The following is a 23,430-nucleotide window of genomic DNA, read 5'->3' as shown; positions in this document are numbered from 1 at the left end:
TCTCAGAGGCACGGAGCCCACACCGTGCAGCCAGTGGTATCCTCGCCATGGCGATGGGGGGCGGAGGTGGTGGCGGTGTCCCGGAGCCGGAGGACTCGGTGCTATTCCGGCGCGGCACTGGTCAGGTGAGATCCCAGCCGACTCTTCCTCCCGACGACCCACAGTGCGGGCTCCTCCCAACTGCTAGCTGAGCCCTGAGCTTCTTCCCCAGTCGCAGGCCAGGATCTGGCCAGTCCGTTTACTGCAGGACGGTGATCCGCCTGTTTCTATATCCTATTCCACTTGGGAACCTCGCAGCAAGCTCCTTCCTCGCACCGCTTGGGCGCCCTAATGGACTTGAGCCGAGGCCCTACTGCAGCTTTTTGTTTTGTCCACTCTGACTGGTGTGGAGGCAGGCCAGGGTGAAGCAGGGAAAACAGGAGTCTATTGAAATGAGCCAGACTTAGATGAGGGTGTTAGCAAAGGAAAACAGAGTACTTGGATTCTAGATATACAGATATTTCGAAACCAGAGGCAACAGTTACTGCATACGGATTCAGTAATGGAAATTTAAGAGAAGAAAGTTACCAGGAATAACTGATAACTTTCCTTATCAGGGATAACTTCAAGATTGTCCCAAACAGTTGAAAAGGTGAAGTTAGTTGCCATTTACAGATGTGCTGAGATGGAGAAGACGGCAAGTAGAACAGGTTTATAAAGGAGAAGATCAAAAACTAATTTGGGGTGAAATAGTAGGGGTAAAATCTTACTGGGGTAAGTCTGGGGGCGGGGGGGGAGGAAATTCAAGGCAACATTTATAAACAGATAGTTTAAGGAGTTATACTGTAAGTAGAAAGTAGAGAAATTGGCCAGGAGGGGGAAGCGAGATAGAGAGGATTACTTGTTTTTTGTTTGTTTTTAAGATGGGAGAAACATGTTTCAGCATGTTTGTGAGCTGATAGGAAAGATCCAGTAAGGATGGAAGAATTGACAATGCAAAAGAGATGCTGAAGTAGTGTTTTAGAGTAGGTAAGAGGAGACAGATTTGGCCTTTGTTAGGAACATTGACAATTAATGTGGCAAAAGATGTAATTACAGATCTGGTGGGAGACTGTGAAACTTCTCTTTTCCTTTGTTGCCTTGCTGCCAGTATAAGAAATAAAGATCAGCTAGGAGTGAGAACAGAGCAGGTGTTGGAGGTTTGAAAAGAGAAAAGGTAAAAAGTAGGCTTCCAGGAGAGTGAATAAGTGTTTTACTAGGGATATATAGTGGAATGTTGCTAGGCAACATTAAAGGTGTACTTGAGATATTGTGATCCTGCGTTTAAAAGAGACTAGATGGCATGATTGTGTTTTTCACCAGCTAAGTTCACTTTAAGTTTGTGAGGGCAGGCACAGAGTAAACTAGTAGTTGAAATGAATGGGATTGTACAGGCACGCCTCCTTTTATTGCACTTCACTTTATTGCCCTTCACCGGTGTTGCATGTTTTTTCCAAACCGAAGTCAAGACTCGCCACCTACAAAAACATTACAACTTGCTTTATCGTAATGCTCACTTTATTACAGTGGAACCAAACCAGCAATATCTCTGAGGTACACCTGTAGTTCATACCGGGTACATATGAAGAAATGAGAGGAAGAACTACAAGAGAATTATCTTAATGATTGACCATGGAATTTAAGCTAAGAAAGGAAGTGAGGATATTAGGACAGTGACAGTTTAAAAAGTGAGAGGATCAGTGTTTTGCTATTCCCAGTGAAGTAGAATGATTGTCATCATCAGACTACTAGAAGAAATAAGTTGTAGATCCTAGAAGGTGTTGGTTGGAGAGTAGAATTTATGGAGAGTTTGTAGTTACTGGTTATAATAAAAGCAATGTATGAGAACCCATTTGTTCTGCATTCTTGCTAACACTTGCTGTGTCAGTCTTGTGTTAATTTTAGACATTCTAATAGATGTGTGGTTGCATCTTGTGATTTTACTTAGAAGTGGGTAGCTGATATTGATTGATATAGCTCATTGGTAGAGAACAGTTTAAAGACCTGCAAGTATAGGGTATTGGAAGGATCATCTACGTAGATTTCTAAATAATCAAGAATTATGAGGAGTTGTGTTGGAGAAAGTCCTGGGATAGAAATCTCTGGGAATGAGGAAGTATGACCCAGATGGCTATAGATGAGTGCAGTAAGCGGGGTAGCAGACAGTGGTCTCTGTTGACAGGATTTTTAAAGCTAGGAGTTTGGGGAGGAAGAGGGAGAATAATCTGGAAGTGGAAGTGAGGAACAAGGAAGATCCCCCCCGCCCCCGTACAGTGATTTGAGGCACATGAAGGAGAAAATACTTCATTTGAGATGGCTGTGAGGGCGGTGGCATCCTCAGAGAAGGCCGGATTTTAGTTACAACAAGATGAAAAGAATATTCAGAGAAGAGGTTAAAGATGAGGGTTCAGAAGTTTATTGGTTACTTAAGAGAGCACAGTGGAATTGTCAGTAGTTGAAAAGTGAGAGAAGATGGCAGAACCTGAAGAATAATTTCAGAAACCTTGGCTACTGGTGGTGACTGAGAAACAAGTATCTAGGCAACTCTAATGTTCCATTTCAGTTGCTGTGTAACAAATCACTCAAAAATAGCTTGAAACAATAGTCATGTTATTATTTCTCATAGTTTCTGCAGGTTAGGAATTTGTGAAGGCCTTGCTGGGCATTCCTCCTTGAAATCTTTCATTTGGTTGCATCAACAGGTAGCTCAAGCTATAAGAGCTGGGCACTGCAGCTAAGGATTGGCAAGCCATTTCTTTTCTTCATACAGTCTTAGGGCTTCTCTGTGTGGTCTGGTCTCGGGGTGGGCTCGTTTGGATTTCCCTACGCCTCTGTGTAATCCTCATCCCTCTTCGTCTCCTGTCCCCAGACAACTGCTGACCCACTTCTTGTCACCATAGATTTGCTTGCATTTTCTAGAACTTTGTAAACAGAAATAGAATTTTATAAACATTGAGTCTTTTTTGTCTGGCTGCTTTTAGTGAGCATAGCTACTTTGAGTTTCATCTATTGTGTTGTGTATATCAGTTGTTCACTTCTTTTTATTGCTCTGGTATTCCATTGCATGAGTATACTAAATGTGTTTATTCATTTACTTGTTCACAGACATTGGGCTGTTTTCAGTTTGGGGCTGTTACAAATAGAGCTGCCATGAGTATTAGCATAGAAGACTTTGTATGAACATGTGCTTTTCTTTCTGTTGGGTAAATACCTATGTCATTGTTTTAACTCGAAGAAGCTGTCAGACTTTTTCAAAAGTGGTTGTACCATTTTACATTTCAACTAGCAATGTATGAAATGAAAGTCCATTTGCTTCACATCTTTGCTAACGATTGTTTTGGTCAGTCTTGTGCTAATTTTAGACATTCTAATAGATGTACATCTTGTTGTGGCTTTAATTGGTGTTTCCCTGATGATTGATGATGTTGACCATCATTTTATGCACTTATTTGCCATCCATATATCTTTTTTGGCAAAGTGTCTATTCAGATCTTTTGCCCATTTTTGAATTGGGTTGTTTTGTTTTTGTTGAGATTTGAGAGTTCTTCATGTATGCTAGATATAAAACCCTTATCAGGCAAGTAATTTGTAGACATTTTATCCCAGTCTGTGGCTTGTTTTTTTCAGTCTCTTGATAGTGTTATTTAGACAGAAATTCTTAATTTTGCCGAAATCTAATTTTTCAGTCTTCATTTTTGATGCTTCTTTTGTTGTAGGCTATCTAAGATTGCAAAGATTTTTCTTTTAAGTTTTATAGTTTGAAGTTTTACATTTAGGTTTATGATAAATTATGAGTTAATTTTTGTGTATGGCTTAAGATACAGGTCAGAATTCATTCTTTTGCATAAGGATTTCCAGTTGACCAGCACCATTTGTTAAAGGTACTGTGCTTTCCCTGCTAAATTGCATTTGTACCCTGGTTGCAAATTAATCATGTATATGGGACTGTTTCTGACTCTTGATTTCGTTGCGCTGGTCTATTTGTCTCCCTTAGTGCTTAAAACACACTTTGTTGATTATTGTAGCTTTCGGGTGCTCCTCAAAGTCAAATAATGTAAGTCCTTTAACTTGGCTTTGCTTTTCCAAAATTATTTTGGCTGTTCTAGGCCCTTTGTATTTCCATTTGAGTTTTGGGATCAGCTTGTCGATTTATATATTTTCTTTTTCTGTTAGGTCTACAATTAAGTATATTTGATGCTAACAGTTTTGGTTTCTAACCTAAGTTTTCCATGGTCATACTTTGCTTGGATGAAGCTTATCTTTAGTAGATTTCTCTGTTAGATGAGTGAGAACAGTATTCTTAACACATTTTAAACTTAGTCTTCCTACTGAAGGACAGCTAGGATATGTATGAAATCCTTGGCTCATACTTTTTCCAATAAATTTCTATGAGAGAGTCTAGTACTAACTGTTTTTCTTTTATTTTGGAAATGACTTAGCCTTTTTGCTTAGAGGCTCTGAGGCCTTCTTTTTTAGAGGGTTGGTTTTGTTTTGTTTTTTAGCTTTTATTCAAGGGTTCCATTTATAGAGATGCTAAATATTCTTTGCCAGTTGTTTATATTTAGCACTTCATTTTTAATTTTAACTCTTTTGGGTTTTTTTCCTATGTCTTCACTGGTACCCCTTAGATTTTCAGTCAAATATTTCTTATTTTCACTTTTTAAAATTCTCTTGTCTTTTTGTTGCTTTAATTGGGTGAGTTCCACTGCCCTGTTCTCAACCTCACTGATCTTTCCACTTTATCTAGTCTGTTGTTGAATCCCTCTAGTATATTTTTCAGAGCATTTATTGTCTTCTTCAGTTCTGACCTGTTTACTACTGTTTTGTTTTTCTATCTCATTATTGTAGCTCTCACTGTGTCTATCCATTCTTCTAAGTTTGGTGAGCATCTTTATGGTTATTATTTTGAACTCTTTATCAGGTACCTCATTTATCTTTATCATAAAGAAATTTTTTCTGAGTTTTTTTTTTTTAGTTTTGAACATATTTCTCTACTTCTTTATTTTAGTTGACTCTGTTGGTTTCTGGGTATTACATAAAACAGCCACCTCTCCCAGACATCAAGGAGTGGCCTCATTTAGATCAACCTTATCTTTCAATCTTGCCCTAACTCTGAGTTGTCTCTCAAACCATTGTGTACAAAGATTTGTCCGAGTCCCAAGGGTGAGAATTTAAATTAAGTCAGTAGCTAAATGGCTGATTGAAAGCCAGACCCTCAGGCAGCAGTTTTTAAAGTACGCAAGCATATATAGACCTGTGTAACTTTGCCTGCTGGCCACCAGAATCAGGTGATCTGAAAGTGTCCCCTAGACGCAAGTTGCCGTGATCAGGGTGCCAGAGAAGCTCATTTCTGGAAGATAACGGTGAGTTGCAGTAAGGCAGAAGGAGAGAATGAAGAAGGCACCCCCGGCTGGAGCAGGGTGGAGAGCATGAAGATGGCAACTACAAGCCCCTGTCCTGGTTAAGTAACCCAGCAGAGTCCTAGGTGTGAGTTTAATTAGATGCCTGCCCCTGATAGGGGGTGTGCCTCAAGATAAGCAAGTGAGCCTCTTTACCTTAAAGCCTGGTGCCTCTCAGTTGGCTGGTTCTGTACTGGGCCTCTGGGGCAGGTGATTCCTTTAAGAGCCTTTACTTAGTTTGCTGTTTTGTGAGTCTGGTAGACATGAGCCCCCTTGGTTTTCAAAGCTAGATGTTTGGGGGGCTCATCTCAGTATAGGTCTTAAAAGTTAGGATGTCCATTATGGGGTTCAAACCCTTCTTCCCAATTGTGGATTGCTGCCTGAGGGTTGGGGTCCATGGTGAGATTGTGTCTCAGCCTCTCCTACTTGCTTTGATGTCAGGTTTTTTTCTCATTTGCCCAATGTGTAGAAGTCACTCCACCAACTTAGATATTTTTCAAGGGGAATTGTTCTGTACATAGCTGTAGATTTGATGTGTTGGTGGGAGGGCGTGAGTTCAGAATCAGCCATGTATGTCTTTGTCTTGAACTGGAGAAAATCCATTCCTTTCCATTTAATTTAAATATTTATTGTTTTATTGTTGGCACTTCACATATTAATATTTGATTGTATTTTTCTATTCTTTTTTGTTTTGCATCGCAGTATGTCGTAAATCCCTGGTCTTCCTTGAGAATAGGTAGCTTGATTTTATACTCTCAGTGATGAGTGATTGGTGGTAGTGGGTGCTCAAAACTGTTTTTTAATTGAATTATGTTGAAATTCTATTAAGCACTCATTAAATTTAAATTCAAAGCCAGAAATAATTTTTAGATCTTTTCCAGATTACTTAACATCAGATGTTTTCCCACTAAAACTAAGCTCTTTATCTTATCCTAGATTTGCCAAACTACACCCTTTATCTGCTCTTAGAAAAGATTGAAATGTGCTTACACTCGGACAGATCCACTTACGGTGGGTAGAGTGGGGTTAAACCGTGGAGCACCACTCCCCGGCACACCTCCAGGACATATGCACGTGTGTGGCCGTGGGCGTGCTGTCCCATAATCTTGAAGCAGGTAGGGTTCTAGTGGTTGTGCTTAGGATTTAAAAACCTATTTTTGGTGTAATTTTATGTTTGGATTAAGTTGGCTCTTGGCACTAACAAACTTTCTTTTTATGAAATCCATCCAAGCATGAATTGTTTTTATTCTTTACCCTTCCCAGAGTGATGATTCCGACGTTTGGGATGATACAGCACTGATAAAAGCTTACGATAAAGCCGTGGCTTCATTTAAGGTATGAAGTGTTTACCTTTTTCTTAATTGGTAATATTTACAGTAAATTGTTAAAGTGCATACTGTTTAGTTCTAAGTTTGAAGATTAAAATATAACAGGTTAAATTAAATATTTTTCTTTAGAAGTTGGAAGGTAGGCTATCTACATGTCATCTCCTTAAGAGAGGTGATTTAACTAGAATTTTAAACAGTTGTTCCTTTTAATGTGTTTATATTGTGTAAAACTATGGAAGTCATCTAATTCAGATTAGTCTGAATTATAATTTTTAAACAGTTAAATCTTTATTGAAATGATGATAAATAGTGGTAGTGCAATGATTAATACTTGTAGAGGCTTTAAAATCACTCTTCTAACTGCTTTACATATGTTATTAACTTAATCTGCCCCAATCCAGTTAGTTGCCTATTAAGTCAGATGTTCCCGTAGGAATGTACAATTCTTTAAGGGGCTGTAGTCTGTTTTTGTGGCCCGAACAAGACATTTACACAGCTGTCCAGCAGCACCCCTTCACCCTCTGGTGGAGGTGTTTGGTCTCACTGAGCACCACGTGTTGGCCAGCAGTGGTCCAAGCAGAGCGTGCACTCCTCCAGAACCCCGAGCACACAGCCACTCCCTTCCTGTCGTCATGCCTGTGCCGTGAGGTGGAAGGGCCAAACCTGTGTCATCCGTGACACTGAACTCTAACTTTGTCGATAGCATGTGTTCCCATATACAGTTAGACTAGAAGCACACTAACGCAGGGAACCTGGAGAGCTCTGTGAAACGCAGATGAAAATGGGGCCGGTGCAGGATAAGGTGTAAGGGATGTTGAGAGGGAAGTGGTCCGGATAGAGGAAAAGAACCAATTTGAGGGAAAATAGTTTACCGTTAGTTGTGTTGAATTTGAGGTAAATGTGAAGATATAAAATTGGTCATTGTACATGTTGGTTCGAACTAAGGAGAAAAGTCAGAGCTGGATAATAGCTTTGGAAGTCTGTTTGCATAGAGGTTGTAATTGAAATAATAGCAATATAGGTGATCTAATAGCAATATAGGTGATCATAATCAGGTCAGTAAGGACGGCCGGCTTTGGCTGGGAATGCCCGAGTTTAAGGCTTGACCCGAGAAGTAATGCAAGCACGGGCTGTGCATTGGTGCGGCATCCAGACTGTCCTGAATATCAAAAAGGGAGGTGATCGACAGAGTCCTGGTGTGAACAGCTGAGAGTGAGGAGACTTGATTAAAGGTTTTTTTGTTTTTTGTTTTCCAAAGAAATAGAAGCCATAATTAATTTTGTTTGTGAATCCTGACGGTTACAGGCCATCTCCGTCCACACGACAGCGGCTGGGGTGGCTCCCCTGGGGGGTGAGGGATCTGCTTTCCTGGTGGTTCAGTCACAAAATTAGTGCTGACTTCTGCTGAGAGCTCAGCCAGGGCTGCGTCTTCGGGGCCTCTGCTCCTCGCCTGAGCCTCTTCACCGTGAAGGGGCCTTTGGAGCTGAAGAGCAGGTGTATCGTGGTGCTTTGGGGGGCAGTTTCTGTGGTGTGCGGGAGAGTGAACAGAGAGAGTGGGGGCTGTCTGAGGGGGTGGGGCCTTGAGACCAGCTTGGAATGACTGAATTATATTGTGACTTTGAATCATTTGGTGACATGTACGTTTCTGTTCATATTTTCATAGCATGCTCTAAAGAATGGTGACATTTCTGAAGCTTCAAATAAACCAAAAGGCACACCTAAAAGAAAACCTGCTAAGAAGAATAAAAACCAGAAAAAGAATACTACAACTTCCTTGAAGCAGGTTATTTTAAAACATTGAGGTTTAACTTCAAAGAGTTTCTTCCTATTGTTTATAAAATAGTATAAAATATCTTTAACTTAAATAGTACAGTGGTTTCCATTGACAATAATGTTTCTAAAACTATTAAACTTTATCGTTTATTGTTTATTGACATGCATGTCAATAAAAGTATAAGGAAAAGGGAAAGTGTAAGTTGGGACTAATAAGCAGTAAATTCAGGACAGTGTTTCCTTTACTGGGGAGGTGGGGGAAGGCAGTGCTGTTTGGGAGGACCATCTGAGGGCCTCAAACTGCACAGGCAGTGTTTTACTTTTTTTTTTTTTAATTTTTTATTTTATTTTATTTTATTTATCTTTAGAGAGGAAGGGAAGGAGAGAAGGAGAGGAACATCAATGTATGGTTGCTTCTTGTGAGTCCCCTGCTGGGAACTGGCCTGCAACCCAAGCATGTGCCCTGACTGGGAATCGAACCGGGATCCTGTGGTTCGCAGGCCCATACTCAGTCCACTGAGCCACACCAGCCAGGGCAGCAGTGTTTTACTTTTTAAACTGAGAAGTGGGTATCCTTTTTTTCCTTCAAAAATCCTAAAAATACTAATGCCCAGAAACCTAAAATTCTGACTAGAGTCCTATCTGCTATTTAAAATCATAGACCTGGAAGTTAAATATTTCAGTCTCTCAGTAGTCACTTTAGTTTCATTATCAAGGGGGAAGGGAACTAACATTGGCTAAGCATTTGCTGTATGCAAGGCCAGAGGGGCTGGACACTTCATACCTTCCCTTTTATTCTTTTGTTTTTAACTTTTTATTTATTTATTTATCTTTAGAGGGGAAGGGAAGGAGAGCGGAAGAGAAATATCAATGCATGGTTGCCTCTCGTGAGTCCCCTGCTGGGAACTGACCTGCAACCCAGGCATGTGCCCTGACTGGGAATTGCCACAATCCTTTGGTTCACAGGCCCGCGCTCAATCCACTGAGCTACACCAGCCAGGACCCCTTCTTTTATTAACAAGTTATTGAGGTAGATTATATTATGTCCACTTGACAGGTGAGGAAAATAGGACTCATGAAAACCTGTCTGTGATTATAAAAATGGAAGAATTTATATGATAAGATTATATTGTGTTTATATTGGAATTCAGATTTATATATTTTGGGCCTCAAGTTTTTTTCACTGTTTCATTCTGCCTTCCAGATCAGTTAACTGGAGACTGTCCCTGCCTTCCCCTCCCCCACCCCACCCAAACAAAAGTAATAATTTACCACCTTTAAAAGACATGTGTGCATGTATCTGTGTTTGTTTTTGTTAGTGGAAAGTTGGTGACAGATGTTCTGCCATGTGGTCAGAGGACGGCTGCATTTACCCAGCTACCATTGCTTCGATTGATTTTAAGAGAGAAACCTGTGTTGTGGTTTACACTGGATATGGAAACAGAGAGGAGCAAAATCTGTCTGATCTACTTTCCCCAACTTCTGAAGTCACCAATAATATAGAACATAATACTCAGGAGGTGAGAACACAAAAAATAGATTCTTGGAAGCAGAGACTAGATGAGAAACTGTGTGGTGTAACCAGTTGTCAGTTTGATCCACTGAGGCATTAAATATTCCTTAATGACACCTATATAACAAAAAATATGTGTTTTTTTTTCTTTTTAAAGAATGAAAATGAAAGTCAGATTTCAACCGATGAAAGTGAGAACTCCTCCAGGTCTCCTGGAAATAAACCAAATAACTTCAAGCCAAAAGCTGCTCCATGGAACTATTTTCTCCCTCCACCACCCCCCATACCAAGATCAGGACTGGGACCAGGAAAGGTAACTTCTACACAGAAAAGTTTCCCAGGAAATAGTTAATAGTATTGAAACATTCAACAGATATTCAGACCTTCCATTAAGGAAATTGTAGATTTTCCCATGAAACTTTTGTAGATTTCTGTAGGTGTTGTAAATACGCACTTAAGAATTCTTCAGAAAGGAAGTGGTAGTAATGCAGAATAGTTTATAATGAAAAGCTTTTCCAACTACTTTTATGGAGTATTAGGTATTAGACTAATAACTTAGTGAACTTAAGTTAGAAAGTACGATATTTTGTCAGCTGATTATTCTGATAGTTCCCCAAGTCGCTTGTGTAAGACACAGAAATTGCAAGTGAATACAGTATTTACATCTAATACATGTAGAGTCCTGAAGGGCTCCGAGGTTGTTTTATAGAGGAAATGTAAATACTGTTTTTCTTTATGCCTCTGTTGGTTATAAGGAACAAACCGACCTAAAAAGGTCTGTATTTTAGGTTATGTCATGGAGCCCAGGGAAGTGTGGCCCTGTCTAGTTGTTACGTGCGAAGCAGTGATTTCCTTGGGGGTCTTGGTATTCAGGAAATAATTTTTTTAGGTAGAAATATCACCCATAACTTATTAAAACTTTTCCTTAAGACTTTCTGTGAGATCTTTCTTGAGATTTATATCATGTTAGTTTCTGGATTGATCAAGCTTGTTGATTTATGTATGTGTGTCTGTCTGTGTGTTTGTATATATTGCTTCATTGGTCTCAGGGGGCTGATTTCTCTTGTTAAGTAAGAAGTTTACTAATTTTTACGTTATATGCTCTAAGTTAGCATATGCAGCTACTAAAAGGACGTCTATAACAAGATTATACAATATAGGTAATGAAATTGTGGGGAATACAGTGATTTATGTGGAAATATCTTGCTAAATACACTCTTGACTAGGTAATTAAAATATTTTAATGGAAAATATTGGAAAAATTTTTATGGAAAAAATTCCATTAAAATATTTTAATGCAAATATCTTGCTAAATACACTCTTGATTAGGTAATTAAAATATTTTCTTACTTTGATTTTTCTCCCTGAATGTGTATAGAAAGGAAATGAGAAAAATCTAGATTTATGATTCTGTTTGACTTTAGTATTTGGACATGTAATTCTATTAAATCTTTTTGATCTGTTATTTTGATTTTTTTGACATTAAATCTTTTTTCCTGTTTTCATATTGAAATTGGTAATTCTTCCCATGAAATACTTGTTACAGTCAGGTCTGAAATTTAATGGCCCACCACCACCACCACCACCACCTCCACCACTACCACCACACTTCCTCTCGTGCTGGCTGCCTCCGTTTCCTTCTGGACCACCAGTGAGTACAAAAGGAATTCCGATTTAACTGTGCTTTCATACGTAGTTTGGGGTTTAGTAGAACATGGTGGTTAGGAATGTCATTTTAAACCATCCCTAGGGCCAGATTTTAATGGGTAAAAATTTGAACTTAACCTTGGGTTTTTCAATACCCTGCTCTACCAGACTTACTCCTCTTATTGCCCCAGCTCTTAGCCCTATATCACCTGCTTCTTTCCTGGCAGAAATTGCATGTTACTCTATAGGGAGGTAGTTCCTATTTGAAAAGATTTAATTGTACCACCCATAAGGACTTACGTTTTCTCCTTCTAGGTGTGCTTGGGTGTCACCTTCTGATCGAGTAGACTATCCAGATAGCTAACAGTAGACTTTCAGATAACAACAGTGGGCAAGGTGCAGAGACACTTTTTAGCAAACTGCATTGGGCTGGGAGCAGTGCAGATATTCTGCCCAAGTCCTTTGCTTGAAATGCTGTTTCGGTGTTTGTATATTTATTTTTCAAGGAAAAGCATCAAAGTATTGGATTGGCCAAAAAGTCCATGTGGTCTTTTCCATGAAATAAAAGACACATTTTTCACTTTCACCAGTAACTGTTGATTTGGGTAGAGTATGTCAGCTAACTCCCAAATGGTACAAGATTGACTGTTATTTGGTTGTTAACGACTTCAACTGGTCCACCCGACCATGGAGCATCACCCAGTGAGGCGTCTCCAGCACGAAACTTCACAAATCACTTTTGACCTGTTTGATCAGTCACAGCACCTTCTCCACACACTGCACAAATTTTTTTATTTGCATTTCAGTTGCGTTTTTACCTTTCTTGAAATAATAAAGCATAATATGTTGAAAACGTTGCATATTTTCTTCCATCTTCAATATTAAAATGGCTACACAAAAATTCACCAGTTTTGATAAGTTTTTTTAAATGCACACTGATACAACAGCTGTCACGATACAGTCTAACAAAATTGTTTCCAACGAAGTTAAAGACCACTAAGTGCTACTAGAGCCTTATAGAAAAACCAAATGAACTTTTTGGCCTAGTATTTATGCTTGTCTTCCAACCATGGCTTCATAATGGAACAAAAAAATAGTTCTTAAAGCAAAATGTTTAAACATATTTTGTGCCCTATTATCTTTTGAATGTTGTTCAATTTAATATTCTTGGTCTTTTGTTGTTGTTACTGGTTGGCTTTTCCTAAATGTCAGATTTTTTAAAAAAATTTTAAATAGAGAACATGGATTTAAACACAGAATTAATTTCCATCATTGTCTCCATAAAATGGATCTCCAGATTTCCCATTTTAAAGTATATTTTCCTCCATTCCCAGATAATCCCCCCACCACCTCCCGTATGTCCAGATTCTCTTGATGATGATGATGCTTTGGGAAGCATGTTAATCTCTTGGTACATGAGTGGCTATCACACCGGTTACTATATGGTAAGTGACCACTCAGCATCTCTTCCCGGCATTTTGATTATGTGACTTTGTTGTGTTTGTGATTAAAAAAATGATATGTTGGGCAGATCCTAAGGGTTAGGAACTACCTTAAAGTTTAAAAAGTACAGCTTTTTGTTTAAGGCTTATATTACTCTTCTCTTTTCCCCACCAAGTGTAATTGTAGTGCATTTAAAAATCCTCCATGTTATTACATTATTTTGATTATAGGCTGGCACTCAATCTAACGAGCCACCCCAGCCAGGGTCCCATTAATATTTTTTTTAAAGTTACTCTTCAGCCCTGGCCAGGTGGCTCAGTTGGTTGGAGCACTGTCCCGTACACCAAAGTGTTGGGGGTTTAGTCCCCCCTAGTCAGGGCACATGCCTAGCTTGTGGGTTCGATCACCGTCAAGGTGCATAACGGGAGGTGGCTGATCGATGTTTCTGTCTCACATTGAGGTCCCTCTCTCTTTCTGTCTCTCCTTCCCTGTTTCTTCTCTAAAATTGGTGAAGCATATCCTCAGGTGAGGATAATAAATAAATAAACAAATAACCAAACAAACATTCATTGATTCTAGAGAGAGAGAAACATTGATGTGAAAGAAAAATCAGCTGCCTCCTGCGTGTGCCCCAACTAAGGTTTGAACCTACGACCCTTTGGTGTACAGGATGACGCTTCAACCAACTGAACTACCCAGCCAGGGAAAAGTACCCCGTTTAATGACTAGAAAGATAATGAAAAGTGACAAAGTAACAGTTTATTTGTTTCAAGACCCGTTATCTAACTAAGCTTTCTTCTTCTGTACTTCAGATTTCTCTGCATACTTTTTAACTACGAAATATTTTGTAAATATGTATAATTTATATAAAGTTTCGACAATTTATGTTTATTTTCAAATTTTTTTAGACGGAGAAAGATAGAGCCAAGGGCAGGAGGATTCATCCATAGCACTGTTACCCAGATTCACTGTATTTTGGGGGTATTTTTCTTTTGAACTTTTTTTCAGGTTCATATTCTGTACAGGCTCATGGTTTTGTCAGTTTTATCACAGCCTTAAGTAGATGTGGATCTTACTGTTTTCTACTTTACTAGCTCTAGCAGCAGTTTAAAAATGAGTGTATTGTACTGCAGAGTTAGAATATATTTGACTTGCAGGGTGAAATGAATGACAGAGTTAGCTAAATAGTATTTTTTATAACTAATTTTATTTTTTAATCTATCTTTTAAAAGATCTTATTTATTTATCTTTAGAGGGGAAGAGAGGGAGAGTAATATCAATGTATGGTTGCCTCTCGTGTGTCCCCTCCTGGGAACTGGCCCAACCCAGGCATGTGCCCTGACTGGGAATCGAACTGGTGACCCTTTGGCTCTCAGGCCAGAACTCAATCCACTGAGATACACTAGCCAGGACTAATTTGTATTTATAAGCATTCTTATTTCATGTATGTGATTGTACTGTGTTATTAAAACCTAGCAGATTTTCAATGGACTTTTAACCATGGTTCTGATAAACAAAATATAGATGTTTGTGTGTCATTCATGTGTCCATGCACCAGTTTGGGGAAAGCTGTGTTGTCCAGAATAATTTGCCAGAAATTCAGAGCTAACATATGACTAACTTGTTCCAGAGAAGTGATCTTTATTTTTATGAATATTATTTGCATATCTAAATTAATTAAAATAAAAACATACGCTTATATTCAGAAATATGAAAAAATCACAGTGTCCTAGTTCTTGTATTTTTTTGTCTCTTCGAAAATTTTACCACTAAAAAGCAGCGACTACTCACTGTCATGTTTTTCAACAACATACTTATCAGACAGCGTTGCCCTCAGCTAACAGTTCTTAATGGTTGCTCCACAGAAGCACCTGTGATGGGCAGTTTGCTCCCTGTTCCCGTAAGAGCAGCCAGATAAGATTTGGGCTCACCTCTTTACTTCTGCCTTTTCTCTTTGTAGACATCCCAGAAGAATGCAGATGACTAAGAATAATGTTAATGGAATAACATAAATTGGTTATAACTTTGCTACTCATTAGTAACAAATTGCTGTTAATATGTCTTATAACCTATAAGGTGTAGATGAATAGTGACATTGAGAGGTATTATACATATAGAAAACATTGAGGCCAGGATGTTTGGGCTAGGTCTGACCAGAAGAACAATTTTTTAAGTTCTAAAATGTTTTTGTTTAGTAGTACTAGTTTTTACTGGTCTTATCTTAATAAATGAGCATGACAGATTTTTTTAAAGATTTTGTTTATTTTTAGACAGGGGACGGAAGGGAGAGAGGGAGAGAAATATCAGTGTGTGGTTGCCTCTCATGTGCCCCCTACTGGGGACCTGGCCCCAACCCAGGGAATTGTGCCCTGACTGGGAATTGAACTGGTGACCCTTTGGCTCTCAGGCCAGCACTCAATCTACTGAGCCACACCAGCCAAGGTGACAATTAGATATTTTACTTGATGAAAATAAGGTATGTAAGTGTGCTCTTGAATATCATTGGACGGAGATCAGCATAAGTGAAAGAAGAAAATCCCTTAATTATAGCCTAATTATATACTTTGGGGTCACTTTTAAAGCACTTTGGGGGGCTATAAACTTATTTCTCTATGACAATTATTTTGTCAAGTAGAATGAGTAAAATATGTGAAACAAAATGTTTATTTACATCTGTATACAATCTGTATGCTGTTCTTTAAAATTCTTTTATTTTCTTTATAGGGTTTCAAACAAAATCAAAAAGAAGGAAGATGCTCGCATTTTGATTAAGGAGTAAGTGCGCCGTCGTGATAGAAGTGAATCTTTTGTGTAAATTTTATAGTTTGTGGGAAACATTTTAAAAAATGAAATGTTAAAAAGTAGAAAAGTTAATATAAAACAATATTAAAGACATTTTAATGCCAAAACTATTTGATAAACGGTTTATGTATATACATTCCCTCTGGAATTCTCAGGATTTCCAGGTATCATTTCACCAAATACTTGCTAGTGGTGTGGAAAGAAAAACATAGCATACTTTTCAACCAAGAGATCCTTAGAGTCAGTGACGAGACTGCATCACTGTGGTCAGCCAGCCAGACGTGCCTTTGGACTGGGGAGGTGGCACGGAATGCACCATTGCCCATGAAGTGCTCTGGTGAAAAAGTGTAACCGAAATTTAATCAGGCCTTCAAGATGGACTTCTCCATTTACCAGAAATACTGGGGACAGAGCAGCAAATTAAATGGTATTACACACACACACACACAATGATCAGACAGCTCCACAGTGTGGAATGTTGTAGGAGGGAACTGGCATTTCTGTAAAAAGTCAGCATCATGAAAGAAAAAATGGCATGGAATGTGGGTTACTACTTTAGTTTAAAAAGTGACTTAAAAGACAGCCAAATACAGTGTGGTATATTTGATTGGACCCTGGTTTGAAAAGATGTGGGAATTGAGGAAATTCGAATATGGACTGGATTTTAAATTATATTAAATAATTATGGCTAATTTTATGAGCTGTGATAAGGGTATTACAGTTTATAGAAAAATATCTTTAAATTTGCATACTAGAGTATTTACAAGTGAAGTGTTACAGTGTTTCTTTATAAATAGTCTTCCCACAAGGACATGCTTATTAAGTTTAGACAGGGGGAGGGGAGGAAGACAGGGTGAGAGAAACATCAGTGTGAGAGAGAAATATCGACTGGTTGCCTCTCGTACATGCCCTGACCGGGGCCAGACCTGCAACCTAGGCCTGTGCACTGACCAGGAACCCAACCCGTGACCTTTCTGTTTACAGAACAATGCTCCAAGTATATATGGCTATTGAATCTAAGTGGTGGGTGTGCGTGGATATTTATTGTACTGTTTTTTCTATTTTCTGTGTATATGAAAAGTACATAATAAAAATGTTTAATATTTTTAAATTAGTAAAAGCTATATGTCTTTCATTATATTCCTTTTCTACACATTTACACTTTTGGTCCATATTCATCTGCAAGACGATATGAATGCCAGCATGTATGTGTGTGTGTCCCCACTTAACATCACATTTTTAATGCTTTTACTTACCCTTTTTATAAGATTGTCAACACGTTATGCCATTATTCCTTTAGTTCAGTAGTGTTTGGCATTCTGGGCAACGTTATAGAAAATACCTCCTTATATATAGTCATTCAGTTCTATTCTGTCAGCCTTAAAGTAAACTTCTGTGTTGTGACTGTTTGAAAAAAAATTATGGATATTACGGTTTTTGGTAGATGTTTCCATGAAAATGTTTAAAAAATGTTTTTTAGGGAGAGGGGAAGGGAGGGAGACAGAGAGGGAGAGAAACATCACCCAGTTGCCTCTCACATACCCCCAACTGGGGACCTGGCCTGAAACCCAGGCATGTGTCCTGACTGGGCACTGAACTGACAACTTCTGGCTTTGCAAGACAACCCAACCCAGTGAGCCACACCAGTCAGGGCTTGAAAAGCATATTTTTAAAATATGTTTTCTTTTTGATTTTCAAAATGGGAGATGCATTTCTGGGAGGGCATTTTTTTAAAATTACATAAAAATATAATTGCCAGCATTGCATTCATTGATTAAAGTCTTTTTCATTCAGTTGAAGTTCTTCAGCTAGGTTATTCTGACTTCAGCAAGTCTGAAAAGGTGAGTAGGAAAATTGTGCAGGAGGTGAAGAGGGTTAAAATCTTCTAGGCGGAGAATATACAGAGCCAGAGGCATTGTATATTTTGAGGCCCAAGGGAGCTCAAATGTCATATTACTGTTCCCAGTGCCACTCAGCTTTCATCTGTCTGTCCCTTGTCATTAGAGGCAGACAGATGTCTGTAATCTCATTCTGCATGTTTGCAGTGTCTGGCACAGTTTCTTGCTTAGAGCGTAGAATGGAGGGAATGTCAAAGAAGAGGGAACACGGTAAATGGGAAGAGGTATTTTCACATCAGATCTTTCACCCACCAGGAAAGGTTAAGCATCAGCTGAACTTCTTGCTAGTTTTAAAGAAGACTTCCCTATAAACAAATCCTGCAAGTAGGTGAATGGTTTTTAAAGTTAATTGTAAGGGAATTTATGTAACATTTTGAATATGTCAAGTAGTATATTTGGAATAGCTTTTGTAGAAACTAGTTTTTGAGGTTTGAAATTCTCATTTTTTTATTACTAGTTATTGTGACACATAATTTACCTTTTACATTTTAAAATGGTATATGAGTGTGAGCTGAGCTATATTCCACTTTAAATAAAACCAGTGCTTGGTTTCCAGGCAGAAGACAGGCTAAGCAGTGTACTGAGCATTAGTGAGTTTTGGGTTTACATAAAGACTTCTGGTTAAGAGTAAAAAAAATCTTATTTTATAAATTTTGGTTTCAGTAGACTCTTAGGTAACTGTTACTTTACATTTTTATTGTAAGAGAAACTAGAAATTGCCATGTGAAATTTTTCTTCCCTTTAATAATAGTTTTTCGGGGGTTTTGGGGTTTTTTTTAGATTTTATTTATCTTTAGAGAGGAAGGGAAGGAGAGAGGGAGAGAAATATCAATGTATGGTGGCCTCTCATGTGTCTCCTGCTGGGCACTGGTCTGCAACCCAGGCATGTGTCCTGACTGGGAATCGAACCACGATCGTCTGGTTCGCAGGCCCGCGCTCAATCCACTGAGCTACGCCAGCCAGGGTTAGGGGGGTTTTTTTGAGTGACTACTCTGGTGTGCTAGGTGTAGTTATTTCATTTAATCTATATAGCACCATTGAATTAGATACTATTTATTATTCTATTCCTATTTGACAAATGAGAAAGGCTCACAGAAGTAAAATGACTTGCGTTGGGCCACACAATAAATGGCTGAACTCCGTACAAACCACCCAGAATCCTCTCGTCAGCTCTTAGCAGGCCACCTCACCCCAACCCCAGGAACTGCTTGTTCCAGGCTTTGTGAGTTTTGTCCTACATAGGAGTAATTTAGGGTTTGGACAAGGACCTAAATGGAAATCCTACACAGATCTCTGGAGATCCTTCTCTCCAAATTGCTCCTCTTTAGGCCTTGCCTCCTCAAATTCCAGCTGCCTCTTACAAGGCCCCAACTACAGTCTTGATTCCACCCAGAAAGGACAATACTCTTCGCTCAGAGTCACCTTTGTGCTGCAGTTTGAAAATTGTGTCTAGCCAAAAAGAGATGAGAGTGAAGCTCACCTTACATGTTTCCCTTTTTCAAGGATCTTAGCCCCATGCTGTCTGTTGCCTAGTGCCTGAAAACAGTTGTATCACTCAGGGTGGGGCAAAAGTAAGTTTACAGTTGCTCATACAAGAAATACTACAATAAGCCCTGGCTGGTGTAGCTCTGGATTGAGCGCAGGCCTGTGAACCAAAGGATCAAGGTTTGATTCCCAGTCAGGACACATGCCTGGGTTGCAGGCCAGTTCCCAGTGTGGGACCCATGAGAGGCAACCATACATTGATATTTCTCTCCTTGTCTCCTTCCCTTCCCCTCTAAAGATAAATAAATAAAATCTTAAAAAAAAAGAAATACTACAATAATTAACAAGTAGTAATACAAGGACAAACTTTGTTTCATGTACTCACAACTGCAAGCCCATTTTTGTCCCCCCATATGTTGTGCCCCATTTTATAAACTGTGTCAGGAAAACAAGTACACTACCAGTTATTCTCCCCGTTTTTTAACAAGTGTTTTTATCATTTTCCTCATGAATATGTGGTGCGACACACAGTTCATTGCACCACCCTACCCATTTTGGGACAATTAATTTTCACTTGTTGCATGTTTTCTGGAAGATTAATTCGTTGCAGCAGGTTTTCAGCCTTTTTCATCTAATCAAACTAATAACTAAAATTCTGTGGCACACCAAAAACACACTTTTTGCTGATCTGACAGAACACAGATATGATTTTGATTCATTTACACCAAATGCATATTGTTGTGTTGGTAGTTGTCGGTTTTTTATTTGACAGTCTAAGGGGAAAGAGGCCAGTGCCCCTGACTCAGTAGTCAGGTATTGAATGTTTTAAAAATTCTTGCGGCACACCGGTTGAAAGTAGCTGGTCTGTTGTGATGGTTATGCCACTCCAAACTTCTCAAGTATGTAAGGTTAATATGTTAAATTTGGGGTTGTTATGATACATATTTCTAGATGGCAGTAATCTGTTTTTGGCTTTTTTGTTTAACATAGTCCCATAGAATTATTTTTTTGTATTGATGATTGATTTTGTATATTGGACTTCAAATTCTAAATAATTCTGTAGATATTCAATGTAGTCATATCATTTTGCCAAAATAATAAACTAATTCATAATGCCCTTACTCTTCATACTTATCTAATTGTTAGAGCATCTACTTATTACAGCTTAAGAATTTTTTCATTATTTTTTATAAAATAAAAGTTTTAAAATTTGAATTAATACTCAGTTTATTCCTTTATTTGTTTTTAACTACATTGTTGCTTGTTTTGTATAGCTAACAATCTGACAGGAAGATACATTTAAATGAAACTAAGACACTGAACTCTATTATGCTGCCTGGGACCTGTGTACATACATATGTACACTCATGTGTCTGCTTTGATCATTGTCTCAAGGCGATGCTCAGGATCCCTCTGAGGAGGGACCGGAGACAAAGCCATGGGAGGGAGATTTCACAGAATACCCTTTTGTATTGTTTCTGTTTTGTGCTGTGTACAGTTATTGACAATTTAAAAATGTGTAATTAAAATAAATCAGGTAAGATGTAGCTATCATTGTTCTTTAAACTTTTAATTTTTGTTTTTATAGGTAATTCATACAGTATTCTTGAAGAGGTAAGTGCTTTTTCCTCACTGTGTCATGTTTATATTGAGATCCATATCAGCATATAAAACTATCTTATTTTAAACAGCTGCAGGATATTCTTATATACTGATGTATATCATTTAATTAAGCTCTTACGGACAGAAGTTTAGGCTGTTTGCATTTGTTTGCTATTTAATTGTACACTCATGATTCTTTTTCCTAATGCTTTTTTGTAGATAAACAAATACATCTGCAAGATAATCTAAATAAATGGAATTAGAATCTAGAATTTCAGTCTGGAGTTAGAACTGCTGGATTAAAAAGGATATGCATTTATAATTTTAATAGATTTTTGTTAAATTGCTCTTAGTAGAGATTGTATTAAATCTCTATCAAACACCACAAAAGGATAACCCCATTGTATCAGAATCTAAAATTGGGTTGAATGGACCCAGATGATATCCCAAGGGTTAATTTCTCTCTACTTCTTTTTTTTTTTTTTTAATATTTTATTTATTTATCTTTAGAGGGGAAGGGAACGAGAGAGGGAGAGAAACATCAATGTATGGTTGCCTTTCGCGCGTCCCCTGCTGGGAGTTGGCCTGCAGGGAACTGGCCTGCAACCCAGGCATGTGCCCTGACTGGGAATCGAACCGCGATTGTCTGGTTTGCAGGTCCGCGCTCAATCCACTGAGCTACACCAGCCAGGCGCTCTCTACTTCTTAATAATTTTTTTAAAATTCCTTGTAAATTAATTATTAAAATGGCTGTTTTTAAGACCACAAATTTTCCTCTGAACAATGCTTTAGTTATATTCTGTACATTCTACTATATAGAATTTTTACAACTTCCAGATACTCCAAAAGTTTGTTTCAAGCTCTAGAAATGTTTATGCTTTAATTTCTAAGTATTTAGAAATAATTTCTAGTTTTATTGTATAGTTGAAGAATGTTGTTTGTATTGTTGTAATCACTGTTGTTTTTAACAGGATTTTGATCATTGTTTTGTAAAAAAGACAGATCAAATACCAGTGTTCCTTAAACCTTTTAAAAAATATTCTTGCCTGTTTACTCTTCCAAGTGAATTTCACAATTTGTCTATGTAACTATTCTGTAAAGATTGAAGTTAGCATTACATTAAGTATTTTAGCAGATTTTTATTCTCTCCTTTATGATTTTTTTATAAGAAAACAGGCTTTTAAATTTCATAATTATATCAAGACTTTCTTCCTTTCAAATTAAGGTGCAGCTCTCTCCCAAGGAGAAAAGAGTATTTTGATGTCCCTGGTGGATGTGAATGGTTTTCCATCATTTTCTTCATGACCACTTGGCTGAGTGGCACAGTCATCTGCATTTGCCCTTGCTGTATGTGACTCATTCTTGAATAATCAACTAGGCATTTCTAGGGAATAACGAGTTTGAATAACTGAGCAATGGAAATGTGAGTAATTAAAAGAAACTCAAAGTCCCATGTAATACAGAAAAGTCAATCTGTTAACACATTTGTATATTGTAACTTTCTTAGTATGTTAAGCTTTTTATTAATGCCTTTAAAAATAAATGATCAATTTTTTAAATCTTGACTATCTGAATATTTCTCTTTGGAATATATATGGTGAGGTGGAGTCTGTAGAAAGAAAACTCCTCCAAGTAAAGGGGTAGTATTATAAAGATAGAATTAACTGTAAAACAATATTGCTAAAAGTTCATGGTTCAGAAACAAGGCGTAGTAGCTAAAGCCAAATGTCACAAGAACTGGATCTGGCCAGCAGGAACCAAGGCTCATGTTTCTTGAAGGACACATTGTCCTTTGCCTCCCTGCACCTTCTCCTGTCTGTCAGCATCTCTCTCCTGGCCTCCTCCACGTGCTCATCGTGCGCACCGCCTAACAGGTTGTCCAAGCCATTCTGTCTTCATCACTACCTTGTAGTTCCATCTGTCCGTTTCTCGCAGTTCAGATTCTCAGGAGAGGCTGGAGATCATACTGTTTCAGTTTAGTCTAAAGTTTGGTGTCCATGGCACCTGGGATTCTTTTAGTCCATTTAGCTGCAGGAGAAGAGGCTAATATGGTAAATGCCTGGTATCTCAGAGATTTTGTGTGGGAAAACCAAGTTTGTCTAACATGTCAGTAGCTGCCCAGTACATAGTTATAGAGTAAGTGGATATTCGATATGTGGTAAATAAGCTTTGCAGAATGGGTTGTTCTATAGCTTAAGCTTCCTAGTACAGGTTAGATCTAGTTGTACCATTTTTCATGACAATCAGCCAACATTTTATACATCTAGCATATTTTCATTGCCTAAGTATAAGCTGGGTTAAATTTAGTTATAAGGACAGCTTGCTTGCTTCCTAAGATATTTTTGGATGTTACTTCCCTTAATACCTAATACAGTTGGAGAGTGGTTACAGGTTCAGGAAGTTACTCATTGCAGCAAATCTTATTTAACTTTGTGTGCTAAGCACTATTCTAATTTCTTGGAAGACAGCAGTGAACAAGACACGAAAATTCCTGCTTGTAGTGGTGGGAAGCAGCTAGTAGT

The 23,430-nt window shown here is 38.2% G+C and overlaps 1 protein-coding gene across 2 annotated transcripts; it reads left to right on the top strand.

The window, feature by feature from the left end:
- LOC118977279 (survival motor neuron protein) lies at nt 1–22,467 on the top strand. 2 transcript variants are annotated; one of them, XM_037032181.1, is made up of 10 exons: nt 1–125; nt 6,681–6,752; nt 8,409–8,528; nt 9,838–10,038; nt 10,189–10,344; nt 11,578–11,682; nt 13,013–13,123; nt 15,846–15,896; nt 20,895–20,920; nt 22,134–22,467. In XM_037032181.1, exons 1-8 carry the CDS (start codon nt 48–50, stop codon nt 15,891–15,893), a joined length of 891 nt encoding a protein of 296 aa, XP_036888076.1. In that variant the 5' UTR covers nt 1–47; the 3' UTR covers nt 15,894–15,896; nt 20,895–20,920; nt 22,134–22,467. The 2 variants fall into 2 exon arrangements, with proteins under 2 accessions (XP_036888076.1, XP_036888075.1); XM_037032180.1 differs by lacking the exons at nt 20,895–20,920; nt 22,134–22,467 and having other exon boundaries at nt 15,846–16,796.
- Nucleotides 22,468–23,430: the final 963 nt, after the last annotated feature.

This window comes from Sturnira hondurensis, unplaced genomic scaffold, assembly GCF_014824575.4.
Source record: "Sturnira hondurensis isolate 20B ecotype Veracruz unplaced genomic scaffold, ASM1482457v3 Scaffold0021354, whole genome shotgun sequence".
Classification (NCBI taxonomy): Eukaryota; Metazoa; Chordata; class Mammalia; order Chiroptera; family Phyllostomidae; genus Sturnira; species Sturnira hondurensis.
Note: the sequence above shows the minus strand (reverse complement) of the source record. Positions and strands in the feature narration are given on the sequence as shown.

Excerpts from the sequence above, each read along its gene's own strand:
- LOC118977279 (XM_037032181.1), top strand. The coding sequence starts at position 48 with ATGGCGATGGGGGGCGGAGGTGGTGGCGGTGTCCCGGAGCCGGAGGAC. Across the intron at positions 11,683-13,012 it reads CGTTTCCTTCTGGACCACCA|ATAATCCCCCCACCACCTCC; the intron begins GTGAGTACAAAA and ends CTCCATTCCCAG. Across the intron at positions 13,124-15,845 it reads ATCACACCGGTTACTATATG|GGTTTCAAACAAAATCAAAA; the intron begins GTAAGTGACCAC and ends TTTTCTTTATAG.